A 26,112-nucleotide genomic window follows, 5' to 3' on the forward strand; every position below is an offset into this window, starting at 1 on the left:
TCAATAGGTGTCTTTTAATCTTGTTGATGGTTTCCTTTGCTGTGTGGAGGTTTTTTAGTTTGATGGAGTTTTACTTGTTGACTATTCGATAGGAAAGAATTGGACTTTTGATAGGGATTGCACTGAATCTGTTGATTGCTTTGAGTAGTATGGACATTTTTTTAAATCTTCGTTCTTTTACTCCATGAGCACAGAATATGTTTCCATTTATTTGTATCTTCAATTTCCTTCATCAGTGTCTTATAGTTTTCGGTGACAGGTTTTTTACCTCCTTGGTTCAATTTGTTCCTAGGTATTTTATTCCTTTCGATGCAATTGAAAATGGGATTGCTTTTTAATTCCTCTTTCTGCTATGTGGTTATTACTGTATAGAAATGCAACTGGTTTTATATATTGATTTTGTATCCTGCAACTTTACTGAATTTGTTTATTAATTTTAACAGTGCTTTGGTAAAGTCTTTAAGGTCTTCTATGTAATATCATGTCACATGCAAATAGTGACAGTTTTACTCCTTTCTTTCCAATTTGGATGCCTTTATTTCTTTTTCATGCCTAATTTCTCTGCCTAGGATTTCTGATGTTATATTGACTAAAATGGCATCCCTTTGACTTGTTCCCTGGTCTTAGATGAGAAGCTTTCTGCTTTATACTATGGAGTGTGATGCTAGCTGTGGGCTTGTTATAGATGGCCTTTATTATGTTGAGGTGCATTTCCCCTGTACCCACTTTGTTGAGTTTTTATCATAAATGTATGTTGAATTTTGTTCTTTTCTAAGTCTATTGAGATGATCATAGGATTTGTATCCTTCATTTTGTTTATATGATATATCACATTGATTGATTTATGGACATTGAACCATCTTTTCATCCCTGGAAAGAAATCTCCACTTGGTCACTGCCTTCCAACATCCACAGAGCTTGACTCTTCCAAGTTCACTGCAGAAGCAAAATTCCTCACTTCACTGAAAGTCAGGAGGCAGATCTGCATTTCTTTATTCCAGAAGCATTGGCCAAGCGCCTCCATCTGTGCTGTGTATCCTAGACACTAAGTGGTTACCTCAAATAGGCCACAGGGTTCTGTGCACAAGAGTCCTCCCTCAGGCCCTCCTCCCTGCACCTGCTGCCCAAGCTCTCATCTCTAACTTTGTCCCTGTCTCCCTCCAATCCAGAGGGGCCCACACCGGAGGTTGAATCGTTTTTCCTTCTTTTTAACCCTCCAAGAAAAATGATCTCCTATATTCCATCTTCCTTCTCATCCCTTCTCCAGTAGCAAAGCTGATCTCGAGACAGCAAAGGCTTCGACATTTAGACCTTGAAATGAAAAGTGTGTCTTTCCCTTTCCTGGAGCTTAAGGAGGGCCCACACTTTCTGAATACAATGGATCTTCCAGAGTAGGGAAATGCCCCCATCAAATGGAACAATGAAGCTCCTACTAAAAGGAGGTGGGAAAAACTCAAAGCACTCCACACTTTGAGAAAAGATGACACATCAAAAAGGAGGGTTCAATTTCAGGAGCTCGGTCGCTGGTATACTAGACATGGGTGCTGAGGACAACTGAGGTCAAATGAGTCACTGGGAAACTGTCTGGAAAGGCTGCTAGGGGAGCGGAGCCAGGGTTGGTTTGAGGCTATAAGGTCAGAGAATAGGTTACAGGCAGCCAGGCCTGCTGTGCTTGAGCTGTGCTGGAGGTGGCATTTGGCCCAGGCTGACTGTCTGGAGGACTGTGAGGTGACAAGTGGGTTGTATGAGTTGGTTATATGAGTGTGGAAGACCTAGATAGGCATGGATGGTCTCAAATGGTAGGCCTTGGTTTGATTGAGCAACCACAATGGAAGAAGAGTGTGGTTAGCTCAGCAGAGAAGTGACATAAGGAAGCATCATTTTTAGGAAGGTTAATTTGGGGGCTTTGTGGGACACACAAAGAGCAAAAGATGCTCAGAAGCTGGTGTTCCCAGTAACGTGGAAGAGCATGATGAAGTGCACCTGCCGCAGGTGAAAGGTCTTCACTGAGCTGAGGCAGGTATAAGTGCCACCGCCGTTTCTCAGGGCAGGCTGGGGTTTTGAGGATTGTGACGAGGGGCCTCAGACTGATGCACCACCTGGTCACCCCACCTTCCAGTCTCTTCCTCTGGCCCCATGAACCTTTCTCTGTGTAGTCTGAGGGTTGGGAAAGCCTTCAGCCCCAACAGCTGTGTTCCAACCACAGTGTGTCTGTCCTCCAGCTATGACCATGAGGGCCGCCTGACCAATGTGACACGCCCCACGGGGGTGGTGACCAGTCTGCACCGGGAAATGGAGAAATCCATCACCATCGACATTGAGAACTCCAACCGTGACGATGACGTCACTGTCATTACCAACCTGTCTTCGGTGGAGGCCTCCTACACAGTGGTGCAAGGTAAGCCCCCCAATCTCAAAACCCACCCCCAGACCCAGCCCAGCAGACTTCTAGAGCCCTAAAGCACCCCTCCACTTGCTGTTTTAGTGAAATATCCACAGCAAACACACTCTATAAGAGCTCAACTTTGCAGAAAACGACTTCATCAGATTCAGGAGAAGGTCATCGATACCAAACCATCGAAATGTTTGGAAATGTCTACAGGCTTATCTGAAAATATCAGTCAGTTTTCATCTCCACGTGCTATCCTCACCTCCTACCTCTCTCTCCATCACTCCCCACCGCCCCAGGACACATGGCTACCTTCTCAAAGGCTGTTGATTCTCTTGAGCCCCCCATGTTTGTGTGTGTGTGGCTCCCAGTCTGATTCTCTTTCCCAGGCATTTGTTTGTGGCACCGGTTGTCCTGCCATCACAGCTTTTAGCAATCTCTTGCCAAGACTGGGGTCTCAAAGGTGTCTGACCACCCCCTGGTTACTGTTGCTGTTCGACATGACACACAGTCCAGACGAGCACAGGGGCTGGCGAGAAAAGGCACTGTGCAGATTAATTTTTCTTTTAATTAAGATAGAATGTCAGTGGGTTAGCCTGTTGTCAGAGGATAAAAGTGTCCTCTCAGTAGATAAATGGTGACATTTCTGGACTGCGATCCCGCAGCAGAGTCTGTTTCAGCGACTCTATTTCTGCTCTGCCAAGTGATTAATGATGTAGATCCCGTCTCCCAACATGACGGCTGCAGGCTCGGGAGTGACAGGTACACGCGTGCTCACTGCCCCCGAAGCCCGCATCTCAGAGGCCAGCCCAGCTGGACTCCTTTGGCCAAATAATCAGGAAGTGACATATCTGTAAAAGGGGTCTCTCACTCGCATTTCCTTCCTGGAACTTTCCGATAAAGGAAAAGGTCAGAAGTCTGATGGGCCCGTGGAAGTTCCATTCGGGCAGATAAGCGCCCGTTATCAGCGCCCGCTGGCACACTCTGCCTCATGCCAGCTGAACCTCCTTAGGGTTCTCTTGAGTGGAGGTGGCGTGGTGGTGGAGTCAGCAGCAGAGTTACCAGGGACAGGACGGTTGCTGTGTCTCTTGATTTTCTTGAAGAATCCTATACTTGATTTGCAGTTGATCTGATCTGTGGCTAACCCATCAACCTCAGGTTAGATGGTAGACAAAAGGGAAAATATACATAAATATACATGTATATATATGATTGTGTGTGGTATCCAAAAATGTATGTACACACTTTAAATCAGGGGTCCTCAAACTACGGCCTGCAGGCCACATGCAAATACAAATATTGTATTTGTTCCCGTTTTGTTTTTTTACTTCAAAATAAGGTATGTGCAGTGTGCATAGGAATTTGTTTTTTTTTTTAAACTATAGTCCGGCCCTCCAACGGTCTGAGGGACAGTGAACTGGCCCCCTGTTTAAAAAGTTTGAGGACCCCTGCTTTAAATAATTAATTCCAATGACTTAAATCTGAAAAGAAGGAAACATCAATTGAGCCATCAGGAAAAAAGTGTATATACTTTTGGGGGAATATATATATATATTAGTAGTTTTTGTTCATTTTTGTCCATTTGAGCTAGCATATATGTTAAAGATCAGGGATTTGATTGACACAAATTGTGTAGGCAATAGACATCTTTAAATGCACTATTAATAGTCTTCAGCGAGTAAAGGAAAAATATCACGGCACAATTGTTGCTGGAGTGCCACATATTAATAATGTTTTTCTTTCCACGGATCAGTAGCATCTCTGCTACCCACCTGAACATTGTGCGTGTGCTAATTGAAGGCCGCCTTAGACTGACAGCTGCGAAGTACCATGGAAACCTATAAAAACAGGACTTCTGTTCTCTTGCGACTGAGTGGATAATTTATCTCCCTGTCCCCGCCCCCACTTGCATTTCTCCAGATCAAGTGCGGAACAGCTACCAGCTCTGTAATAACGGGACCCTGAGGGTGATGTATGCCAATGGGATGGGTGTCAGCTTCCACAGTGAGCCCCACGTCCTAGCGGGCACCATCACCCCCACCATTGGCCGCTGCAACATCTCCCTGCCCATGGAGAATGGCCTAAACTCCATTGAGTGGCGCCTAAGAAAGGAACAGATTAAAGGCAAAGTCACCATCTTTGGCAGGAAGCTCCGGGTAAGTGGTTCCACCAAACTTGTCACCACCAAGTGGTAGGGGATGCACTTCGTCCTCGGGAGCAGAGGAAATGTCCCCGTTCCCGAGCCTCCCTGGAAAAGACAGGTCTTTCCCCCAGACGGTAGGAGCCATGTATCCCTCGGGGACTGACACCGGTTCCTGGGATTGAAAATGGGGGGGCTGACCTTCTGCTACAGCTACAGGTAGCCTGGGGCCTCATTTCACACGCGCCTTCTTCTCCCTCAGCACCCGCTGCTGGTTGGCCAGTTCAGCAGACAAACTGGTGCCAGTGCCTCCCGGGTAATTTGCTAAACACTCAAGGAGTTGACAGTAGATGCAGGACCATCCTACAGGCTCAGTGAGAAGATAGAGGAGGAGCTGTCCCCCAGCCTGGGAATCAGGGCAGGTTTCCCAGGGGGAAGCAACCCACAGTAGGAAGTTTTGACCAACCCTTGCCTCCCCAGTCTAGGCAACTTACAAGTTGTATCTTTCAAAAATGAACACATAACAGCCTGAACCAGTTTGGCTCAGTGAATAAAGTGTCGGCCTGCAGACCAAAGGGTCCTGGGTTCGATTCTGGTCAAGCACATGTTCCTTGGTTGCAAGCTCCTCTCCAGCCTGGGCCCTGGTAGGAACACGTGCAAGAGGCAACCAATCAATGTGTTTCTCTCACATCGATATTTCTCTCTGTCTTTCCCTCTCTCTTCCACTCTCTCTGAAAATCAATGGGGAAAATATCCTTGGGTGAAGATTTTTAAAAAAATTAACACATAACATTTGTTGAGAACTTTCATGACACAAGCACTACCTTAGATGCTTTACTTACATCATGTTATTTCCAGCAGCCTCCTGGGGGTAGCTATTATCATCTCCATTTTTCAGTGAGAAAACACAGAGTCTGAGAAGTTAAATAACCCATCCAAGGGCACGACGGGTAGAAAATGGCAAAGCCCGGACTCAGCCCCAGCTCCGTCTTTCAGTGTGTCTCACGTACCGGCATTCTTAACCGCCAGGCCACACAGCTTCCCGTTTAGATACCTGGGCACCCAGGTCATCTGGGGCCTGCTCTGGTCCTTTATCCGGCACTCAGGACTGTCTCTGACCCCCAGGGGGCAATCCTAAGGATCCCAGGCTTCATCAAATCCGGCACGTGTTCACTGAACGCCTACTATGAGCCAGGCACTGTGCTATGTAGTGGAGATACAGGGCACACCACACAAAACCCCTCCCCTCCTGCAGCTCACTTACAGGGGTGGGCGGGAAGGGGCAAGAGGGCAGATAATAAGTAAATGAATCAATAACTGGAATAACTGCAGATGGAGATAAGCACTAGGAGAATAGGACACAGTGGAGCAGGGCAGGGTTTAACAAATGCTCGGAGCCCCTGAGAGTAGAAGGCTTGCCGTCCAGAGAACTTGGCTCATCACTTACGCCGGGTTGTTGGGCTGAAATCCAACCGACCCAGGTGACCACCCTGCAGAGCCAGGCCGTTCCATCTTAGGGTTCGCCTTTGTCTAGTTGGAGTCTAATTGTCCACGTCAGGTTATCAGCTGGCTCCCATGTTGGCTTCCTCTGCTGGCTCTACCTGCAGAGTCGCAAGCTGTGCACAGTATCTTCCTAAAGACAAAAATGGCCGGCGTGGCTCAGTGATTGAGCATCGACCTATGAGCCAGGAGGTCACGGTTCAATTCCCAGGTTGTGGGCTCAATCCCCGGTGTGGGGTGTGCAGGGGGGCAGCCAATCAATGATTCGCTCTCATCACTGATGTTTCTGTCTCTCCCTCCCTCTCCCTTCCTCTCTGAAAGCAATAAAAATATTCTTTTTTTAAGAAAGACAAAAATGAAAGGAGGTCATTAGCTAAATCCTTCATAACTGGATTTCAAGGCTGTGTGATTGATTTTTAATACTTGGCATGGTAGAAGTTGATCATACGTAGTAATCACACCTTCTCATGTAGTACTCAGCTATGCATTTTGACTGAGTTTTCCAAATAAAGATAAAATGTGGGCCTAAAACAAAATGGCTATCATCCCAACTCTGAATATTAACAACCACAATAATGGGACTCTTGGTAATTAGCAGAAGTTAGGCACGCAGGTCTTATAACTGCATTTCTGCCAGGGTTAGATTTGCTGGCATCATGTTTATGCAAATCAGAACACAGCTTTATCTATCAACACCTCAACATTTAATTGTCTAGTGTTAGTTCCTGTAACAATAATCACATATCCATTTAGCTCTTAAATGAAAATCACTATGAGATTATAACAGGTCGAGTGGACTGAAAATGTAATTTGAAAATGAGGGAGAAAGCCTGGAATTTATTTGCATCTCATTTAGTTTAATTCAATTCATAAATTGTTTAGTGAATGAAATAAAAGCAGCTCGCGGAGATTGGCGGGAGCAGGTGGAAAGGCAGGGTGGAGTGGGATGTGGGTTAAGAGACCGGGGAGTGGCCCTTTCCTCAGATGCGCCCACGGCGGGGAAGTTTGCAGCCGCTCACCCAAGCTGTCTGGTGGCCCATGGGAATGCAGGCCCTTCTCTCCTTGCCTTTGGTCCTGACCTTTCTTTTCACTCCATTTTGACACCCCAAATTTTTTCATTCATTTCACAGAGTGGACTCTTAGGAGACCATTACATGTGATGATTATAATTGCTTGCTTTCCTGGGTAGGTCTAGTTTTATTTTCTTCTAGGTTTAAGTCTCTCCTGTATTGGGACTGAAAATGAAACCCACGTTTCAAATATTTTTAAAAAAGATGTTTACTCAGTGCCAACTCTACATGCAGGATGATGGAGGGAGTAGACTAGAGGGAGAGAAAGAAAACGAAATCTTGCCACCAAGAAGCTGACGGTCTAGTGGAGAAGGCAGCGGGAGCAGTGTGATGTAAGCTGTCATAGAGGCTAATGTCCCGTGGGCAGGGACGCTGCGTGGGGTCATCAGGAGAGGAGAGGCTGTGGCAGGGAACAAGCCCCGACATCTCGGGGGCTCGGCGCATCAAACCAGGTATCTCAGCTCTAATCGCTTTCTCTTGTGACCCTGCCATTGTAAGCGCATGGCCTCTCGGGTTACTGGGGAAGGGGAGGCGGGCTTGGATGACAAGGGCGCTTACTGAGCAGGGCTGGATGAGGACACAGTGGGGTCACTTCAACTCAGCCGCAAGGAGGCCCAGGAAATGCTGGTGAGCACTGAGCAGGGCCCGGCCTCCCTGTCAGGCCTGAGGTTTGACAGGCGGGCAGGAGGAGCTTCGTGGAGGAGTGGGAGTCAGTCCTGAGGAGCAGCAGGAATTGGCCAGGTGAAGATCAAGGGAAGGCGTGATCAGCCGGAGTGTTGCCTGTGAGACAGAAAGAGGTCAGAAAAGGGAATGGCATTTCAGAAGCTTTAACTCAGCGTGGCCCGAGAGAAGGGAATGTGTTACACTGGGGTGCAGATTTTTTTTAAAAAAATCGAGCTGGTGGGCTGCACATGGGAGGGAATAGTTTGCTGGGTTGGCATTTATCCTGAGGATGGTGGGGGGCTGTTGCAGGTTTAATTAGCAGAGTGATGGGTAGGGATGTGTAGTATTAGAAAGACCTCTCAGAGCCCAGAAATAAATCCTTGCTTCTATGGTCAATTAATATAAGGCAGAGGAGGCAAGAATATACGGCGGGATAAAGACAGTCTCTTCAGTAAGTGGTGTTGGCAAAACAGGACAGATACATGCAAAAAAAAAGAAAAGAAACTAGACCACTTTCTTACACCAGATACAAAAATCAACTCAGAATGGATTGAAGACTTACATGTTAGACCTGAAACCATAAAACACCTAGAAGAAAACATAGACAATAAACCCTTTGACCTTGGTCTTAGCAATATCTTTTTGGATATACCTCCTCAAGCAAGGGAGACAAAAGAAAAAAGTAAACAAATGGGAGTACATCAAACTAAAAGGATTTTGCACAGTGAAGGAAACCATCAACAAGACAAAAAGACAACCTACTGAATGGGAGAAGATATTTGCAAAGGATACATCTGATAAGGGGTCAGTACCCAAAATACATAAAGAACTCATACAACTTAACACAACAAGGTCAACCAAAGACCTTGTATGCATATGTGTGAACTAGGAGGTCACGGTTCGATTCCTGGTCAGGACACATGCCCAAGTTGTGGGCTTGATCCCCAGTGTGGGGTGTGCAGGAGGTAGCCAATCAATGATTCTCTTTCATCGCTGATGTTTCTATCTCTCTCTTCCTCTCTGAAATCAATAAAAATATTTTTTAAAAAAAGAAGGAAAAGAATGTAGGTTAAATCACACACACACACACACACACACACACACACACACACACACACACCAGATATATTCTGCATTCTCCAAAGCCAAAATTCTCACAAGCAAAATGCTGGCCCTGAGGATGGGTCGGTAAGTGCATTAATGCCTCCCCACCCCCCAGCAAGCTCTTTTCCTAGACTTTTGGAAGACAGAACTGAAACTGACCCCTTCTATTAAGATTTAAAACTTCTGCTCCATCCTGAAATGGATTTGGTGCGTGATTCACTCCGAAAAGGAAAGCATGTAACCAGGATATTTCCTCCGGCTTATGATTTGCATCAAGATTGCAAAAGCAAGAAACAGCCACTTGTGTAGGAGGCAGAACAAAAGAAAAATTGCTTCCAAGGTAATCTTCCATCATGATATTGGTATTAGCGTTATGAGTACTCCCAGAGGAAGTGGGAGTTAGTAATTTTGTTTTGGTTTCCATATAATTAATATGACATTGCAATTACACGTTGGCTTGCGTTACTTTTGCTTTTGTGGCGAATGACTGTGACAGAGGAGCGAGGTGTGAGGCAGCCATGCGTGTGTGCCTGGGAACACACACCCGTGAACCCAATTCTGCACGGAGCCCATTCAGGTAGATCTGTTGACAGACTCGGTCGTCATGAAAGCCTGGATTTCACCAGCTCCTTCCTGCTCCAGTGCACCCGCTCTGCCCCGACTAACGTTTCCTTTTGCAAATACCTCGTATGTGCTTGGAACTGTACTCGGCACTGCGTGTTTATTGGTAAACAGAACAGACAAGACTAAATTGCGAGTAATGCTTGTGCAGAAAGAACAACTTGTAAGACATTTCATATTAGCTTAAAGAATACTTCATTAGAAGGACAAACTTCTGCAGACACGTTAAACAAGGCATTCCCCAAGCAAGTGTTACTTTGGGTGACTTGCTGTTTGGGAGGGTGCAATGGAAAAGTGGAACGACCCTGGTGGAGTTTAGTCATGGGAATTGTAATGGCTGCTAGAAAGAAAACTGTAGGGTGAGGACAATGGGAAATGTCTGATTTAGGTTAAGGCCACTCTAATAAAATGGCATTTTAGCTGAGAAAGGAATGAATAGGAATTTTCCAGGCATGGGATGGGAGGAAAGCCTCCTATGCGAGGGTACCAGCATGTGCAAAGGCCCTGAGACATAAAAGACGGTTGCTTGTAACCTGAGCAGGAGAGATCAAAGGTATGGGGGCTTATTGGCCCTGGTGAGGATCTTAGAAATACAGAAGTCCTCCTCGGATTTCCCCTCTAGAGTAGGGTGGGGAACATCCGGCCTGAGGGCCACATAAGGCCCATGAAATCATTTGGTCTGGCCCTGCCCAGGCATGAGGGGTGAGTTAATGAAATGTTTGACCAAATACAGCAAGCTAATTGCTAAGCTGATAATTTTGTACGGCCCGCAAATGATGTTATAAATACCCAAATGGCCCTTGGCAGAAACAAGGTCCCCACCCCTGCTCTAGTGAATGCGAAGGAGAATTCATCGGCAGGCTGACCGGCTGCTTCCTTCTTAGATGCTGGAGACATGTGACATACCTGGCTTCTGAAAGTTCAAGTTGAAGGGTGACAAGTACAAGCTTGTTCTGGTCGTCTGGGCTGAGCCTCCATAGCAGATGCCACTCTTCTCTGCTATCCCCCTCCCCATGGCCCCCCCACCTTCATTAGACTGTCCCAGAGCCTCTGACACGGAGTCCTCTGCCTGCGCGGGGCCCTTGCTCACTCCTCAAGCTCTCCCTTGCTCACCAACCCACTGCCTTTGGGACACTGTCCTTGTCAGCCCGGTTCTGGCTGTGTCCCTCCTCTGCTCCCATTACCTCTTCCCTATGTTTACCCTCATTACCACGCTCATGTTTTCCATTGTTGGTTCACGTGTCTTTATCATCCTTGGCCTGGAAGCTCCATGAGGGCAGGGCCATAACTATCTTGCTCGATCTTAAGTGTTGATCACAGTAACAAGCACACAGCAGGTGGTCAGTCAATATTGAATGAATGAATGGGACTTTAAGGTGGCATCATGAAAATCTGCTCAACCACTGTTGATTCCAGGTCTTGGGGGGGCCTCCCTGAGTGACTCTAATTGCTCTTTGGAATGAAGCCCTTCAGACATTTGGAGATCACAGAGGTCCCGCCATACTTTCTGTTCTTGGTTTTCCATGTGAGAACTTTAGATCATCAGAGTTGCCAGGTTGATCTTAAACTCTACCTAATTCAAGCCCCTTATTTTAAAACGTTTGTTAAGCACCAAGCAATGCCCAAAATAATAGAGACACTAAGAGAATTGAGATGAAGCTCACAGGCCACTACAGATCAGCACACGGAGGCACGAGCGGTAAAGGTGCTGCTTTGCAGTGACAAAGCTAATGGTTGTCAAAGCTGCAACTCACAATTCAGGTCTTTCCACCTCACCACCATCCAAAATAGCAAGTCATCCGAAAGTAGTGTTTGCTTGGGGAAATACATTATGTAATGTGTTTGCGGAGGCTTGCCCTTCTGATTATGTATTATTTAAACTTAGTAAGTTGTTTTGTCTGCACAAGCACTGATCCCAGTGTAGCATTGAGTCTTGCTATATGGGAGCTGGGAGAGAAGCTGCTTTTTAATTTTTTATTTTTTAAATATGTTTTTTATTGATCTCAGAGAGAGGAGGGAAGAGGGAGAGAGAGATAGAAACATCGATCCCCTGCCTCCTGAATGCCCCCTACTGGGGATCGAGCCAACAACTCCGGTATGTGCCCTGACCGGGAATCAAACCTGCGACCTCCTGGTGCATGGGACAATACTCAACCAACTGAGCCACACCAGCCAGGTGAGAAGCTACTTTTTAAATCCCAGAAGACAGCCCTGGCTGGTGTGGCTCAGTTGGTTGGAATGTCGGCCCATACACCAAAGGGTCACAGGTTCGATTCCTGGTCAGGGCACAGATCCAGGTTGCAGGTGGGTGCATAGGGGAGGCAACCAATTTATATTTCTCCCTCTCTCTTCTTCTCTCCCTCCCTCTCTCCCTCCCCCACCCCCCTTCCTTCCCTCTCCTTCCACTCTCTAAAATCAATAAAAACATGTCCTCGGATGAGGATTAAAAAGAAGTAAAATAAAAATAAAATAAATAAACCCCAGATAACCGGCCCAGAAAGAAATGAAGATGGCATCTGAGCCCGACCTCTCCTCTCGGAAGGTGAATAACTAGCCTCTCCACGGCGGGACTGCTGCCTTAAACGTGGCCAGACGTGGACACTCCCGGGCCTTCCTCGCTAGTGTTCTCTGCGTTTCCCTTACCGGACGCAGGAAGGGCAAACGGTTCTTCGGTCAGTCTCACTGCAGCCTCTCCTGCTGTGCTCCAGTGCCGCCTCCCGGGGGGGATCCAGCCCGGCGTTCATTTCCTCGGTTTCTCAGATCACCAGCTCCCATCTCTGCCCCGCGAGCTAGTTGGAGTCACCCGTTATGGGCCCAGCAGGGCCATTTTGACGCCAGCGTTTCCTTTTCCCGGGGTTTTTTATGAGCCTCCTTGTGACAGGCGGGTGCTTGGTGAGAGCCAAACATTCTGGCGGGGGGATCCCACGGGGGAAGCTACCTCCCCAAGCCTGCCCTCTGCAAAAATAAAAAGCGCGCTAAATAGCTGAGTTTTATTAACTGGGAAAGCCAGGCTGAGGAAAATGCTCGATAATTAAAAATAATGGCTTCCTTACGAACACAAAATTGTATTAATTTAAAAATTGGTTTCTGTGTTGCTCCGCACCTACCGAGCCAGCTGGGAAGGGAACTGTGCTGATCCCGGCAGTGGAAATCATTCAAAATAACTTTTATGTTCTCCAGGAAGCCTCGGGGTTAATTTAAATATGGTTAGATGGGTAATTTAATTCAGGCGAAGAGGACGGCGTGGCTAAATTAAAGCTCCTGCGCTCTCGGAACTGGGGGGCAGGTGCCCATGAGCCAGCCAGCCCTCCAGCACCCCACACCCCACAGCTGGGGCACCTCCTCTTCACACGTGGTGCCCTCATAATTAACGCTACTTGTTTCTAATCAGATTACACAACTGGCCTGCACTGCTTGGCTCAGCTTCCGGTGAATCCATCATATTTAATTATTAGAAGGATTGGGCATTTTTATAGAAGTCACCAAGACGGTGACATAGGTGGCTCCTGACTGCGCTCCCCCATAAGAGAAACTGACAACTGTTCACAGACAAGCACCTGAGGGGATCGGAGAACACGGAGGAGGCCGAAGCATCCCCGGCCCTGAAGAGGCCAAGACAGTCGGCACTTTAAGGAGAAGAGGGGCAGCGACATGGTGCCCACGGGCACCGCCCCTGGGCAGGCACAGCACCCTGCAGAGAGGTCACCCTGAGCCGATGGTACCTCCATAGGAAGAGGGAGCCCAGAGGGGACCTACAGCTGCCCCAACATTGTAGGGTCTCTTCCTGAGAACCCCGTTCTGGTCCCACCCCACAGAGAAGGCAGGGGGGTCTGATTTTGACAAAGAAGGAAGGAGGAGCTTCCAACAGCCAGCACTCAGATCTTGGCAGACCCAGCTCCCACCGGCAGAGTGCAAGTCGCAGTCCCAACCAGCGGCTTTGCTCATCTGCAGCGCCAAGTTGTGGCACAGTCTGGCCAGGGAAGTCAGTGGGGTGATGGTCTGCCCTCGCCCAGGCAGGAGAGCTGAGTCATGGCCCCAGCCCAGCCCCATCTGACTGGAAGGCCTGATGAGAACACCCGGAGGCTGCATAGCCCTGCAAGACTCAAGCCCACAGGTGGACAGGCAGAGATGACCATGCCAGAGCAGAGCCAGTACCAGGCGGGGAGGTCCCCCTGCTATGCCCAGGCAGGGGGAGGTTGTTCACAGCCCCACCCTCTGCTGAGTATAGCCCCTGGCCCTCCAGACCAGGAGGCCTATTTGGAAAGTTTGGGAGGTGCCTAACATGGGCCCTCCTACCCTACCCAGGCAAGGGAGCTGAGCCATAGCCCACCCGTGCTGAGTGTGGCTCCCAGCCCTGACCTGCCATGGGGGAGCCACAAATAATCCAACTTAAAAATGAGCAAAGGACTTAAACAGACATTTTCCAAAGAAGATACACAAATGGCTAAACAAATGAAAAGATGCTCAACATCACTAATCATTAGGGAAATGCAAATCAAAACCACAGTGAGGTACCATGTTGTGCCTGTAGGAATAGCCATCGTTAAAAAGATAAGAAACCAATGCCGATGAAGATATAGAGAAAGAGGAACTCTGTGTACTGTTGGTGGAAGAGAGCATGGAGGATCCTCCAAAAATAAAAATAGTACTACTATATAATCCTGCAACTCCACTTCTGGGAATATATTCAAAGGAAATGAAAACACTATGTCAAAGAGAGAGCTACATTCCCATATTTTCAGAGAAGAATTATTTATAACTAGAAGCCCGTTGCATGAAGATTCGTGCAATAGGCCTTCCTTCCTCTGGCTGCTGGCACCAGTTTTCCTCCTGCACCCAGGACCCAGGCCTTTGGTCCAGCCGCAGCAGAGAAGCCAAGCCTCGAAGCTAGGCTTCTCCCCTCCAGCCACAGTGAGGCTCCTCTTCAGTCTTCAGTCTTCACTCCAGCCGGAGCCTTCAGTCCTCGCTCTGTGCCTGGGTATGCAAATTAACTGCCATCTTTGTTGGGTTAATTTGCATACTCATCCTGATTGGCTGGTGGGTGTAGTGAGTGACACCAATTTGCATGTTTCTCTTTTATTAGTATAAATATCCAAGATTTAGAAACAACCTCAGTGTCTACCAATGGATGAATGGATAAAGAAGATATGAGATAAATAGGTAGACAGACAGATGCAATGGAATATTATTCAGCTATATAAAATGAGAAAATGCTATTTTCAACAGCATGGATGGACTTGGAGGGCATTATGCTAAGTAAAACAAGTTAGAGGAAGACAAATATTGTATGATTTCACTTATATGTAGAATCTTAAAAAAATAAAATCTAACTCATAGGAAAATTAGATCATATTATTTGTGATTACCAGAGGGGAAGGGAATTGGAGGAAGGAAAAGATACAAACTTCCAGTCATAAGTAACTAAGTACAATTTATATGGAACCCAAAAAGACCCTGAATAGCCTTGGCAATCTTGAGAAAGAAGAACAAAGTGGAGGGATCACAATACCAATAGCAAACTATACCACAAAGCCATTGTAAGCAAAACAGCCTGGTTCTGGCACAAGAATAGGCATATAGATTAATGGAACAGAACAGAGAACCCAGAAATCAACCCACACCATTATGGTCAATTAATATTTGACAAAGGAGGCAAGAGCATACAATGGAGTCAAGACAGTCTCTTCAATAAATGGTATTGGGAAAATCAGACAGATACATGCAAGAAAATGAAACTAGACCACCAACTTACACCATACACATGAATAAACTCGAAATGAATAAAAGACAAATGTAAGTCAGGAAACCATAAAAATCCTAGAAGAATACATAGGCAGCAAAATCTCAGACATCTCACATAACAGAATTTTCACCAGTACATCTCCTAGGGCAAGAGAAACAAAGGAAAGAATTTTTAAAATGGAACTGCATCAAACTAAAAAGCTTCTGCACAGCAAAAGAAACCATCCTCAAGACCGAAAGGGAGCCCACTATATGGGAGAACATATTCACCAACCATACATCAACGATACGTCTGATAAGGAGTTCATTTCCAAAATATGTGAAGAAATCATACAACTCAGCAAAAGGAAGACAAACAATCTAACTAAAAAATGGGCAAAGAACCTGAATAGACACTTCTCTAAAGAGGACATACAGTTGGCCAACAGACATATGAAAAAATGCTCAGCATCACTAATCATCAGAGAGATGCAAATTAAAAATACAATGAGGTATCACCTTACACATGCCAGAATGGCTACCATCAATAAATCAACAAACAATAAGTGCTGGCAAGGATGTGGGGGAAAGGGAACCCTTGTGCACTATGGTGGGAATGCAGACTGGTGCAGCCACTGTGGAAAACAGCCTGGAGACTCCTCAAAAAATTAAAAATAGAACTGCTATTTGACCCAGTGATCCCACTTCTGGGAATATATCCTAAGAATTCCAGAACACTAATCAGAAAGGATATATGCACCCCTGTGCAGCATTATTTACAATAGCTAAGATCTGGAAACAGCTCAAGTCCCATCAGCAGATGAGTGGATAAAAAAGCTGTGGCACATTTACACAATGGAATACTATGCATCTGTATAAAAGAAGGATCTCTTACCCTTTGAAAGGGCATGGGTAGACCTGGAGATTATTATGCTAAGTGAAATAAGCCAGCCAGAGAAATACAAATATCACATCATCTCACTTGTATGTGGACTCTAAAGAACAACAACAAGAAAAACTGATGAACAAAATAAGTCCAGGGACATGGATGCATGGAACAGACTGACAGACCTCAGAGGGAAGGGAGTTGGGAGAGGGGGGCAGGGAGGGAAGAAATTAACCAAATAACGTATATGCATAGCCCATGGACACAGACAATAGTGAGATGAAGGCCTAGGGTAGGGTGAGGGCCAGGTGGAGGGGAGCAAAAATGAAAAAATAAAGGACATCTATAATACTTTCCACAGTAAAAAAATAATAAATGCCAACTAACTCTCCAACCAATAAAAATAATAACTAAGTACTGGGGATGTAATGCAAACTTGATGGCTGCAGTGAACACTGCTGTGTGATATATAAGACAGTTGTTAAGAGAGTGAATCCTAAGAATTCTCATTATAAGGAGAAAAATAGTGTTTGTTCTTTTTTTCTTTTTTCTATCTGAGATGATGGATGTTAACTAAATTTACTGCTCTAATCATTTCACGATATAAGTAAGTCAAATCATTACGCTGTACACCTTAAACTTATACATTAATATATGCCAATTACACCTTAATAAAAAAGAAAATAAAAAGTTAATTCTAACCAGTGCTATAATAAAATCCAATTCCCAGGGACATGGTGAATTTGGGAATAAAATCCCCCTTTGAATTATCAATGGCTAATAGTTAGTGCTTATTACTTCTTCATGGTTGGTGCACCCAGACAAGGGGGCAAAGGCCTCGTCAGCGCTCATTAGTAACATCAAACCCAAATGTTGGCTGTCAGAGGTCCGGGACCCTTCTTCTGTGCTTGTCCACTATTCAGTTCTGCAGGTTTAACACCCTCATGTACTAATCTATAATAATAAAATTGTAATATGCTAATTAGACCAGATGTCCTTCTGGACGACCTCTGGACAGAACTGGGACTGCAAGGGAAGCCCAGGTCCCGGGTGCCGGAGGAAAGCCAGTGCTGGCAGCCAGGGGAAAGAAGGCCTACTCTTGCACGAATTTCGTGCATCGGGCCTCTAGTATAGTTTTAATGATAGTCATGCATGTGTATGTGACTTACATGTTGGTCTCTGCCCTGATTATGTTATAGTATATATAAACACATATACACACACACAGGCGTGATTATATTATGGTTGCATGTACTATTCACCTGTTCTCTCCCACGTAACTGAAGACAGGGCCTTCTATCATACTGAGTGTATTTTTTAAAATATATTTTTATTGATTTCCGAGAAGAGGGGAGGGGGAGAAATAGAAACATCAATGATGAGAGAGACTCATTGCTCAGCTGCCTCCTGCACACCCCATACTGGGGATCAAGCCCACAACCTGGGCATGTGCCCTGATGAGGAATCAAACCGTGACCTCCTGGTTCATAGGTCACCACTCAACCACTGAGCCATGCTGGCCATCCCATACTGAGATATTTTAACCAAGAGCACACATCAGAACCACCCACTTCTATTCCCTGGGAGCTGACTCTGTGCTGTGGAATCAGTCCAGCAGCAGGATTTGCTACAGCAGCCCCCACGGTTTAGAATCACATGCCTGATGGAATCACATGTGCTGGTCGGAGAGGCAGGACTGAGCCAGGTGAAGACCATGAACTCTTGCCTGGGGTCCTGGCTGCACAACTTACCACTTGTATAAGCTTGGGCAGGGCATTTAAACCTAGTCATGCCTTGCATGTCACAGGAAGATAATAACAGTGCTCGCCTAGGAGTGTTATTGTGAGGATTGAATAAGATAAAATAAGGGCAGTGCTCAGAGCAGGCTAAGAGCATCATAGGTCCTCAGGCCACATGGCTCTGTTGGTGGTGCTCGTCCAAGCCTGATGGTGGCACAGAATTAACATTCAATCCTATATAATAAAAGGCTAATATGCAAATTGACTGAACAGCGGAACGACCAGTCACTATGATACGCACTGACCACCAGGGGGCAGACGCTTAACACAGGACTGCCCCCTGGTGGTCAGTGAGCTCCCACAGGGGGACTGCCACTCAGCCAGAAACCAGGCTCATGGCTGGCAAGTGCAGTGGCAGTGGCAGTGGCGGGGGCCTCCCCTGCCTCCACTGCAGCGCTAAGGATGTTGGACATCCCCCAAGCGCTCCTGGACTGCGAGAGGGTGCAGGCTGGACTGAGGGACCCCCCGCCCCCCGCCAAGTGCATGAATTTTGTGCACTGGGCCTCTAGTGAATTATAAATGCACTGGGGGCTATACACTGTTATCAAAGAGAAGCAAAAGGGGGGGATAGGGAAAGGGAATGGGGATAGGAGATAGGAGATGGTGGGGTGTCACTAGCAGTTGGCTCAGGGAAAGCTGAAAATCCTTCTTCCCTCTTGCCGCATCATTCATTCTGCTGAATAAAACATTGGCGAGGGCTTGAGCTGGAATTCTTAAACTCGCAGGTCTGGGAATCTTCTGCAGTTGTCCCAAATGGAGCAACCCAATGTGGCCAAACTTCTGTCTCCAGAGGAGGTGACCCCAGCCTGTGTGACTCTAATGTGGGATCAAGATCCCCAATAATTCTGGCAGCATTAAGTTTGGACTGGTTAAAAAAAAAGTGCTACCCCTCCCCTGTTGCCTTCTTGACTGTTCTTCCCAATCGCTGCGAGTCTGATGGTGTGCATCTTCCGCTGAAAGCTAAACTTCTTATAATCCCAAGAACTTGCCACCTTCATCCCTATATCCAGGTTTTTCCAAATGTTCTATCTATGTTCTATCCCTTTCTCTCCACGGAAACAGCAACAGTTTGAAGAGTCAAGTAGTCCTGGGTTCAAATCCAGCCCCTGAACCTGTCTAGCTATGTCACCCTCTGAGCTAACTGCCCATGTAAAAAAAATAACTTCTACTTATGTTGTGAGAATTAAACTGGGATCAGGTATCTAAAGTACCTAGCACAGTACCTGTCAGCATCAGGGGCTTATATCAGTTTAGATTAGTTTCAGCTGCAATGTAACAGAGATATAGGAATAACGTGCTATCTTTTATGATCTAAAAGGAGTCTAGAGGTAAGCAATTCAAGGTTGGTATAGATGACCATTAAAGACACCTAGGTCAACACAGAGAGAGAGAGATCGAGAGAGAGAGAGAGAGAGAGAGAGAGAGAGAGAGAGAGAGAGAGAGAGAGATCTAGACTCTTTCTCTGGGTGAGCCATCATCCTTGAGGTTTCCATCCTCAAAGTCAGCCCATAGTCACAAGGTGAATGCTGGAGCTCCAGAGATCACGTCCACATTCTACCTAAGAGGAGAGGAAAGCGGGGAAAACAAAAGGGTGCCTACTTCTTAGCTGAGTTGGCTTCTTCAAGGTTCCCAGAAGACTGAGCTAATAACTATCACTTACATCATGTTAGCCACCCCTATCTCAAAAGGAAGCTGTGAAATGTCATTCTTTACCTGAGTACAATATTGCTCTGCAGAATACAGGTGTCTGAGGTATTAGAAGTAGTCCTTGTCTCCCCATCACGCTGCCTCAGTGGACATATCTCAGGGCACTCAATGCACATATAACACAGGAAGCACTAAACCTGGTTACATGTCTAAGTGGTTAACTGGTCAAAGTCTTTAGAGCTACTAGTAAATCCCAGACCAACCCCACCACGTCATTGCTGTGAGACCTTGAGCAAGGACGTAACCTCTCTGTTTCCAGCTCAGTTTCCTCATTGATCCAGTGATCTTTGTGAGCATCAGCTCAGACAATAGATGCAAATCGCCTAACTCAATGCCTATACATACTAGCCCTCAGTCCATATGAAAGTTATTATTATCATCATCATCACCAGCATCATTATTATCATTAAGTGCTAGTGAACCATTAGGGTAAGGTGAGGAGGTACCAGACATCTCTCCCATCTCTTCCCTCTGCCTGTTTATATCCTCCGTTGCCTTCAGCAGTCACTCCAGGGATGTCTGGATTTGCAGTCAATTATATTGAAAGAGCCTGACTGAGTCGGCCTCATTTTATTCACTTCCAGCCATCCTCTCAGGACTAGCTAAACCTCAAGAGTCAGCCCTTCCCTTTTTTGGCATCTCTCAGCCCTGCTGAGGTCTCCCCACTGAGTTCTTGCAACCCTGACAGTGGTAAGATTTTTCTCTACATAGAAGTAAAGGAGTGCACATAAGAATGAGCCTTCAGATTCCCAGGTCTTTGTAAAATATGGGTTTCCAAAACCTTCTCCCTACCCTCCTGGGTACTTAAGGCTTCAGAAGAAATCCTGGCACCTGCTATTCCAGATTGTTAGCTGCTCAGCTGATGACATGGCCAAAAACGGTTCTAAGTGTGCAAATATACAAATCCTCTTGGCCCCTTGGTGGCCGTGCACTGCACATTTGTCGCCATCCACGCTTCCTACAACCTGGTGGCACCCTTGTAATTGTGCAAGTCCAAGCCCATGTGACTGCTCCTGGCTGCCATGCCCAGATCAGCCATCACTGACCTTAAGCAGCCCCATGCCTGTATTCCAGTACATCCTACAAATATCGCCATTTTCTATGCATACCGTGATGCAAGAGTTTAGAAAGCACTCCTTTAGGTAAATTCAGGGTTATTTCTTCCTCCAACGCACGCTGTGCCCCAGCCGCGCCAACCACGTCCTCCATAGCAGCCTGAGCTAACACGCCCAGGTGGTATATTTCAAGCCAGGCCCTTTGTGTTTGCCTAGGTCCACGGAAGGAATCTCTTGTCCATCGACTATGACCGGAATATTCGAACGGAAAAGATCTATGATGATCACCGGAAGTTCACCCTGAGGATCATTTACGACCAGGTGGGCCGCCCCTTCCTCTGGCTCCCCAGCAGCGGGTTGGCAGCCGTCAACGTCTCGTACTTCTTCAATGGGCGCTTGGCTGGCCTGCAGCGTGGGGCCATGAGCGAGAGGACAGACATCGACAAGCAAGGCCGGATCGTGTCACGCATGTTTGCTGACGGGAAAGTGTGGAGCTACTCCTACCTTGACAAGGTGGGTACCCATGCCACCCTGGGCCAGCGGGGCTGTCTCTTGGTAAGGCTGCTCTTTTTCAGCTGACACTTTGCTATAAGCCATCTGAACATCTTTACTTGGATTCCACAAGGGCTCCCCTCCCACTATCCCCCCTCACTGGGAAGGAGGCAATCTGAATGAAATGTTATTCATAGCTCAGCACTTTTACCATTAAAAGCAAAAAAAAAAAAAGTACTAGATACTCAGGAATGGCAAAACGGATAGACGGTCTGATTTTATTTTAAAAATCCTAATAAGTGCTGTTGAAGCTGACAGAATCATCCCATTGGCAACATGGCTAATCATCACAAAGTAGAAATCCTTACTTATAAATTAGAAATGGCTAATCATTTCTTATAAATTACTTATAAATTAGAAATGCCTTGCCCAAAATTTAGCCATCAGAGGAAGAGATTGTGCTTAAAACTCAAGCACACAGAGCAACGCCCTTCCTCTGGGCCAAGTGTTGAACCAGCCAACGGATCCTCTCCAGATTCCCTGTGTCTAAAAGTGCCAGGTTCAGGTCTCGGTGTAGGTCTGCGGAGGTTGGCCATGCAATAAAGAGAGGTCCCTTCAGGACACCAGTCACGACTTTTGAGGCTGCCCTGGTCATCTCGTCATTAGACAGAAGCTGCTGGACTCACCTTGATACAGGTCCATTTCCATTCTTTCCTTCCTCGCCTCCTGATTAGTGATCCCTTGCAGACAGAGCTGTTACCTCCTCTGCAAGAGAGGGGCTGCTGTCCCTTCGGTCCCTCCCGAATACTGTTCTCATTATGCCATAAAATACTGGAATGGTTGACCAGAGGAGGCAGGAATCTCCCAATGGCCTCAAGTTCAAGGCCATTTTTTTTACCCAAAGAATCAATGATTCTGAACTATTTAATCTTTTCAGTAGCTTCTAAAGGGAGGCTGTGCTTTCTCTTTAATCAGGGGTGACAGAAACATAGTATGTGTGTCACACCTGTCCCCTGCTGCGTCAGTGGCAAGTCATTACTAAACAATCTCAGGATTTCTTGTTATTGAGTCTATAGGCAAACTCAACCAATGCCTCTTAGCTTGGTCCTCCAAGCCCTCCAAGCAACAGCAGCATCACCTGGGAGCTTGTTACAAAAGCAGATTCTCAGGCCCCACCCCCTCCCAGAACTAATGAATCAGAATCTGCCTTTTAACAAGATCCCTGGGTGTTTCACATGCACATTATGGTTTGAGAAGTGCTGCTCTGGACAGCTACCCTGATCCATCAGAGTTGGCATGCCCGATGAAATCAACCTACTCATAATCTCTGGTCTAAACTTCCCCATCCCTCGTGCCTTTTGAATGGACTTTTGGTGAAATGGCATAAATTCTGTCAGTGTGAGTGGTTGGTCCTCAAAAGCCACCTCATGGGTTTCCTTCCCCTTTCCATCCTCCAGTCCATGGTCCTCCTGCTTCAGAGTCAGCGTCAGTACATATTTGAGTATGACTCCTCCGACCGTCTCCACGCCGTCACCATGCCCAGCGTCGCCCGGCACAGCATGTCCACGCACACCTCCATTGGCTACATCCGCAACATTTACAACCCGCCTGAGAGCAACGCTTCGGTCATCTTTGACTACAGTGATGATGGCCGAATCCTGAAGACGTCCTTTTTGGGCACCGGGCGCCAGGTATTCTACAAGTATGGGAAACTCTCCAAGTTATCAGAGATTGTCTATGACAGTACCGCTGTCACTTTTGGGTACGACGAGACCACTGGTGTTTTGAAGATGGTCAACCTCCAAAGTGGGGGCTTCTCCTGCACCATCCGGTACCGGAAGATTGGCCCACTCGTGGACAAGCAGATCTATAGGTTTTCTGAGGAAGGCATGGTCAATGCCAGGTTCGACTACACCTATCATGACAACAGCTTCCGGATCGCAAGCATTAAGCCCGTCATAAGTGAAACTCCCCTTCCTGTTGACCTCTACCGCTATGATGAGATTTCGGGCAAGGTGGAGCACTTTGGCAAGTTTGGGGTTATCTATTATGACATCAACCAAATCATTACCACCGCCGTGATGACCCTCAGCAAACACTTTGACACCCACGGGAGGATCAAGGAAGTTCAGTACGAGATGTTCAGGTCCCTCATGTACTGGATGACGGTGCAATACGACAGCATGGGAAGAGTGATCAAGAGGGAGCTAAAACTGGGGCCCTATGCCAACACCACCAAGTACACCTATGACTATGACGGGGATGGGCAGCTTCAGAGTGTGGCTGTCAATGACCGCCCGACCTGGCGCTACAGCTATGACCTCAACGGGAACCTTCACTTGCTGAACCCGGGCAACAGTGTGCGCCTTATGCCCTTGCGCTATGACCTCCGGGATCGGATAACCAGACTTGGCGATGTGCAGTACAAAATTGATGATGATGGCTATCTGTGCCAGCGAGGGGCTGACATCTTCGAGTACAACTCCAAGGGCCTCCTGACGAGAGCCTACAACAAGGCCAGTGGGTGGAGCGTCCAATACCGCTATGATGGTGTGGGTCGGCGGGCTTCCTACAAGACCAACTTGGGCCACCATCTGCAATATTTCTACTCTGACCTCCACAACCCGACTCGCATCACCCATGTCTACAATCACTCCAATTCAGAGATAACCTCGCTCTACTATGACCTCCAAGGTCACCTCTTTGCCATGGAGAGCAGCAGTGGGGAGGAGTACTACGTTGCCTCAGATAACACAGGGACTCCCCTGGCTGTGTTCAGCATCAATGGTCTCATGATCAAACAGTTGCAATATACAGCCTATGGGGAGATTTATTATGACTCCAACCCCGACTTCCAGATGGTCATTGGCTTCCATGGGGGACTCTACGATCCCCTGACCAAACTGGTCCACTTCACTCAACGTGATTATGATGTGCTGGCTGGACGATGGACCTCTCCAGACTACACCATGTGGAAAAACGTGGGCAAGGAACCAGCCCCCTTTAACCTGTATATGTTCAAGAGCAACAATCCTCTCAGCAATGAGCTGGATTTAAAGAACTACGTGACAGGTGAGGACACTGCTGCCTCAGTTGGGCAGTGGCTCCCTGTGGGGTGGTTGTCCTGGTACACCATTGGGAACCTCAAAAGAAGGTCTTATGTCTTATACTAGGAGAATGTGGAGAACTGTAAACCCTGGGCTGTCCAGTATCTAGGACAGTCAAGTGACAGCAGTACAGAGCAGTCACCAAGTCTGAAGATGTCCTGACCATTTGCAAGTCCATTTAGTTGAGATAAGTTTTATAAGAGGCTTTTTACCCCCACAGAGGAAAACCACCGTAGGAAGAGGGAAAGAAAGGGACTCTAGTGTCAGAACTATCTGGCTCCAATTCTCCTTCTTGATTTATAAACCAATGGACCATGGGCTACTTGTCCAATCTCTCTGAGCTGTAGTTTCCTTCTCTGTGAAGGGACACTCATAAAACCATCCCAGAGAGTGGTCTTGAAAAGTACATGAACTCTAATGTAGGTGAAGTCTAGTACCTGGCACTTAGACAGTGGATGTTCACCAAAGGGCATCTGCTCGTGCTGTTAACATCATCGTCACTAGTGAAGCAATGAGTTAGCCTCGGTATCGAGATGACTAAGACCCAGTTCCCCCCCTCACCCCCAGGCTGGCAGGACACACATACAAATAACCAATGATAACACAAAGCAGAATTAAGTCTGTGCTACCTTACAGGTACCTGTTATTTATTCAACAAGCATTTCTAGAGTGACCAGGCTAGTTTCTGGGGGATACAATGCTGAACGAGACAAGTACCCTTCTCTCAAAGGTGTGTGTGTGTGTGTGTGTGTGTGTGTGACTTAAGATTTTAAAAGTTTGATGTACTACAGAAGTACTACAGAAGGGCCCCAAGGGTCAAACTGGGCCTGATGAAGGTGATCTTGGTTGGCAGAAATGGGCTCAAGGCTGAAGAAGAACTATGAGCAAAAGTCAGAAGGACACAGGAAGCTTTGACAGGGTATGAAGAGGACACCAGAGAGGGTCTTCTCCACCTACATGTCCATCCATCCATTCACCCATTCAACAAATATTTTCATAGCATCTAACATATACTTAGAACCAGAGATGCAGTGGAGAGCAAGTTAAAGTCCCCATCCTCGGGGAAATAAGCAAGGAAGTCTGGATGGATGGATGGATGGATGGATGGATGGATGGATGGATGGATGGAGATCCAAAGAGACCAACTTCCAGCAAAGAAGCCAAGGCCATCTCGCCTGCCCATGCATTATAGAGGAACAACACGGGGACCCCAAATCCAAGGCCCCCAGTTCCAAGAAACTTAACAGCTATTGGCCATGGGCCAGAGAGGCATCAAGCCTAAGGGGCCCCAACTTTCCCATGACAAGGAATCACTTGTCCGTCCCCCAGATAGGAAAGGAAGCAGCAGTTACCAGGAGCACCGCACGGCCCACTATGTCCCGTGCTGCAGAGAGAAATAGTTTGACCTTAACGATCAACCTGTGGCCATGCCATGCCTCATCGACAAGTTCCAGACCCTTTGAAGCTGAGCCGAGTACCCCACCCCCAACAGAAGCAGCAGGTACCTGTGAGCCCAGGAGCTACGGCCACGCTGGTTCCCTCCCATTCTCCCCCCTGCACCTCGTCAGGAGGCATTCCCATGCTACTCTGCCAGGCTTCCTCTCTTCCCTGTGGCTTAGCCTGACTTTTGACCCCAGTTCACTGCAGTTTCGAATTAAAGCACCTCTCAGGAAAACACACACACATATGTATATAGTTTCAGATAATGATAAGTGCGATGAAGAGAAATAAAATAGGTTAAAGGGTTAGAGAGTGAAAGGCAGTGTCTACGTGGGTGCTCACAAAGGCCTTTCTGAAAAGGTGGCGTTTGAGCAGATCTTTATGAAATGGGAGGGAGGGGGCAGCGGGACGAACAGTG

General features: G+C 46.9%; 1 protein-coding gene across 1 annotated transcript in view; it reads left to right on the top strand.

Moving 5' to 3' along the window:
- TENM2 (teneurin transmembrane protein 2) overlaps positions 1–26,112 on the top strand; it is an 881,884-nt gene that overhangs the window by 843,315 nt on the left and 12,457 nt on the right. The window contains 4 exon segments of the mRNA XM_023760070.1: positions 2,223–2,398; positions 4,310–4,545; positions 20,872–21,168; positions 22,605–24,219. Coding sequence (XP_023615838.1) covers positions 2,223–2,398; positions 4,310–4,545; positions 20,872–21,168; positions 22,605–24,219 — 2,324 coding nt within the window.

This window comes from Myotis lucifugus, unplaced genomic scaffold, assembly GCF_000147115.1.
Source record: "Myotis lucifugus unplaced genomic scaffold, Myoluc2.0 scaffold_172, whole genome shotgun sequence".
NCBI lineage: Eukaryota > Metazoa > Chordata > Mammalia > Chiroptera > Vespertilionidae > Myotis > Myotis lucifugus.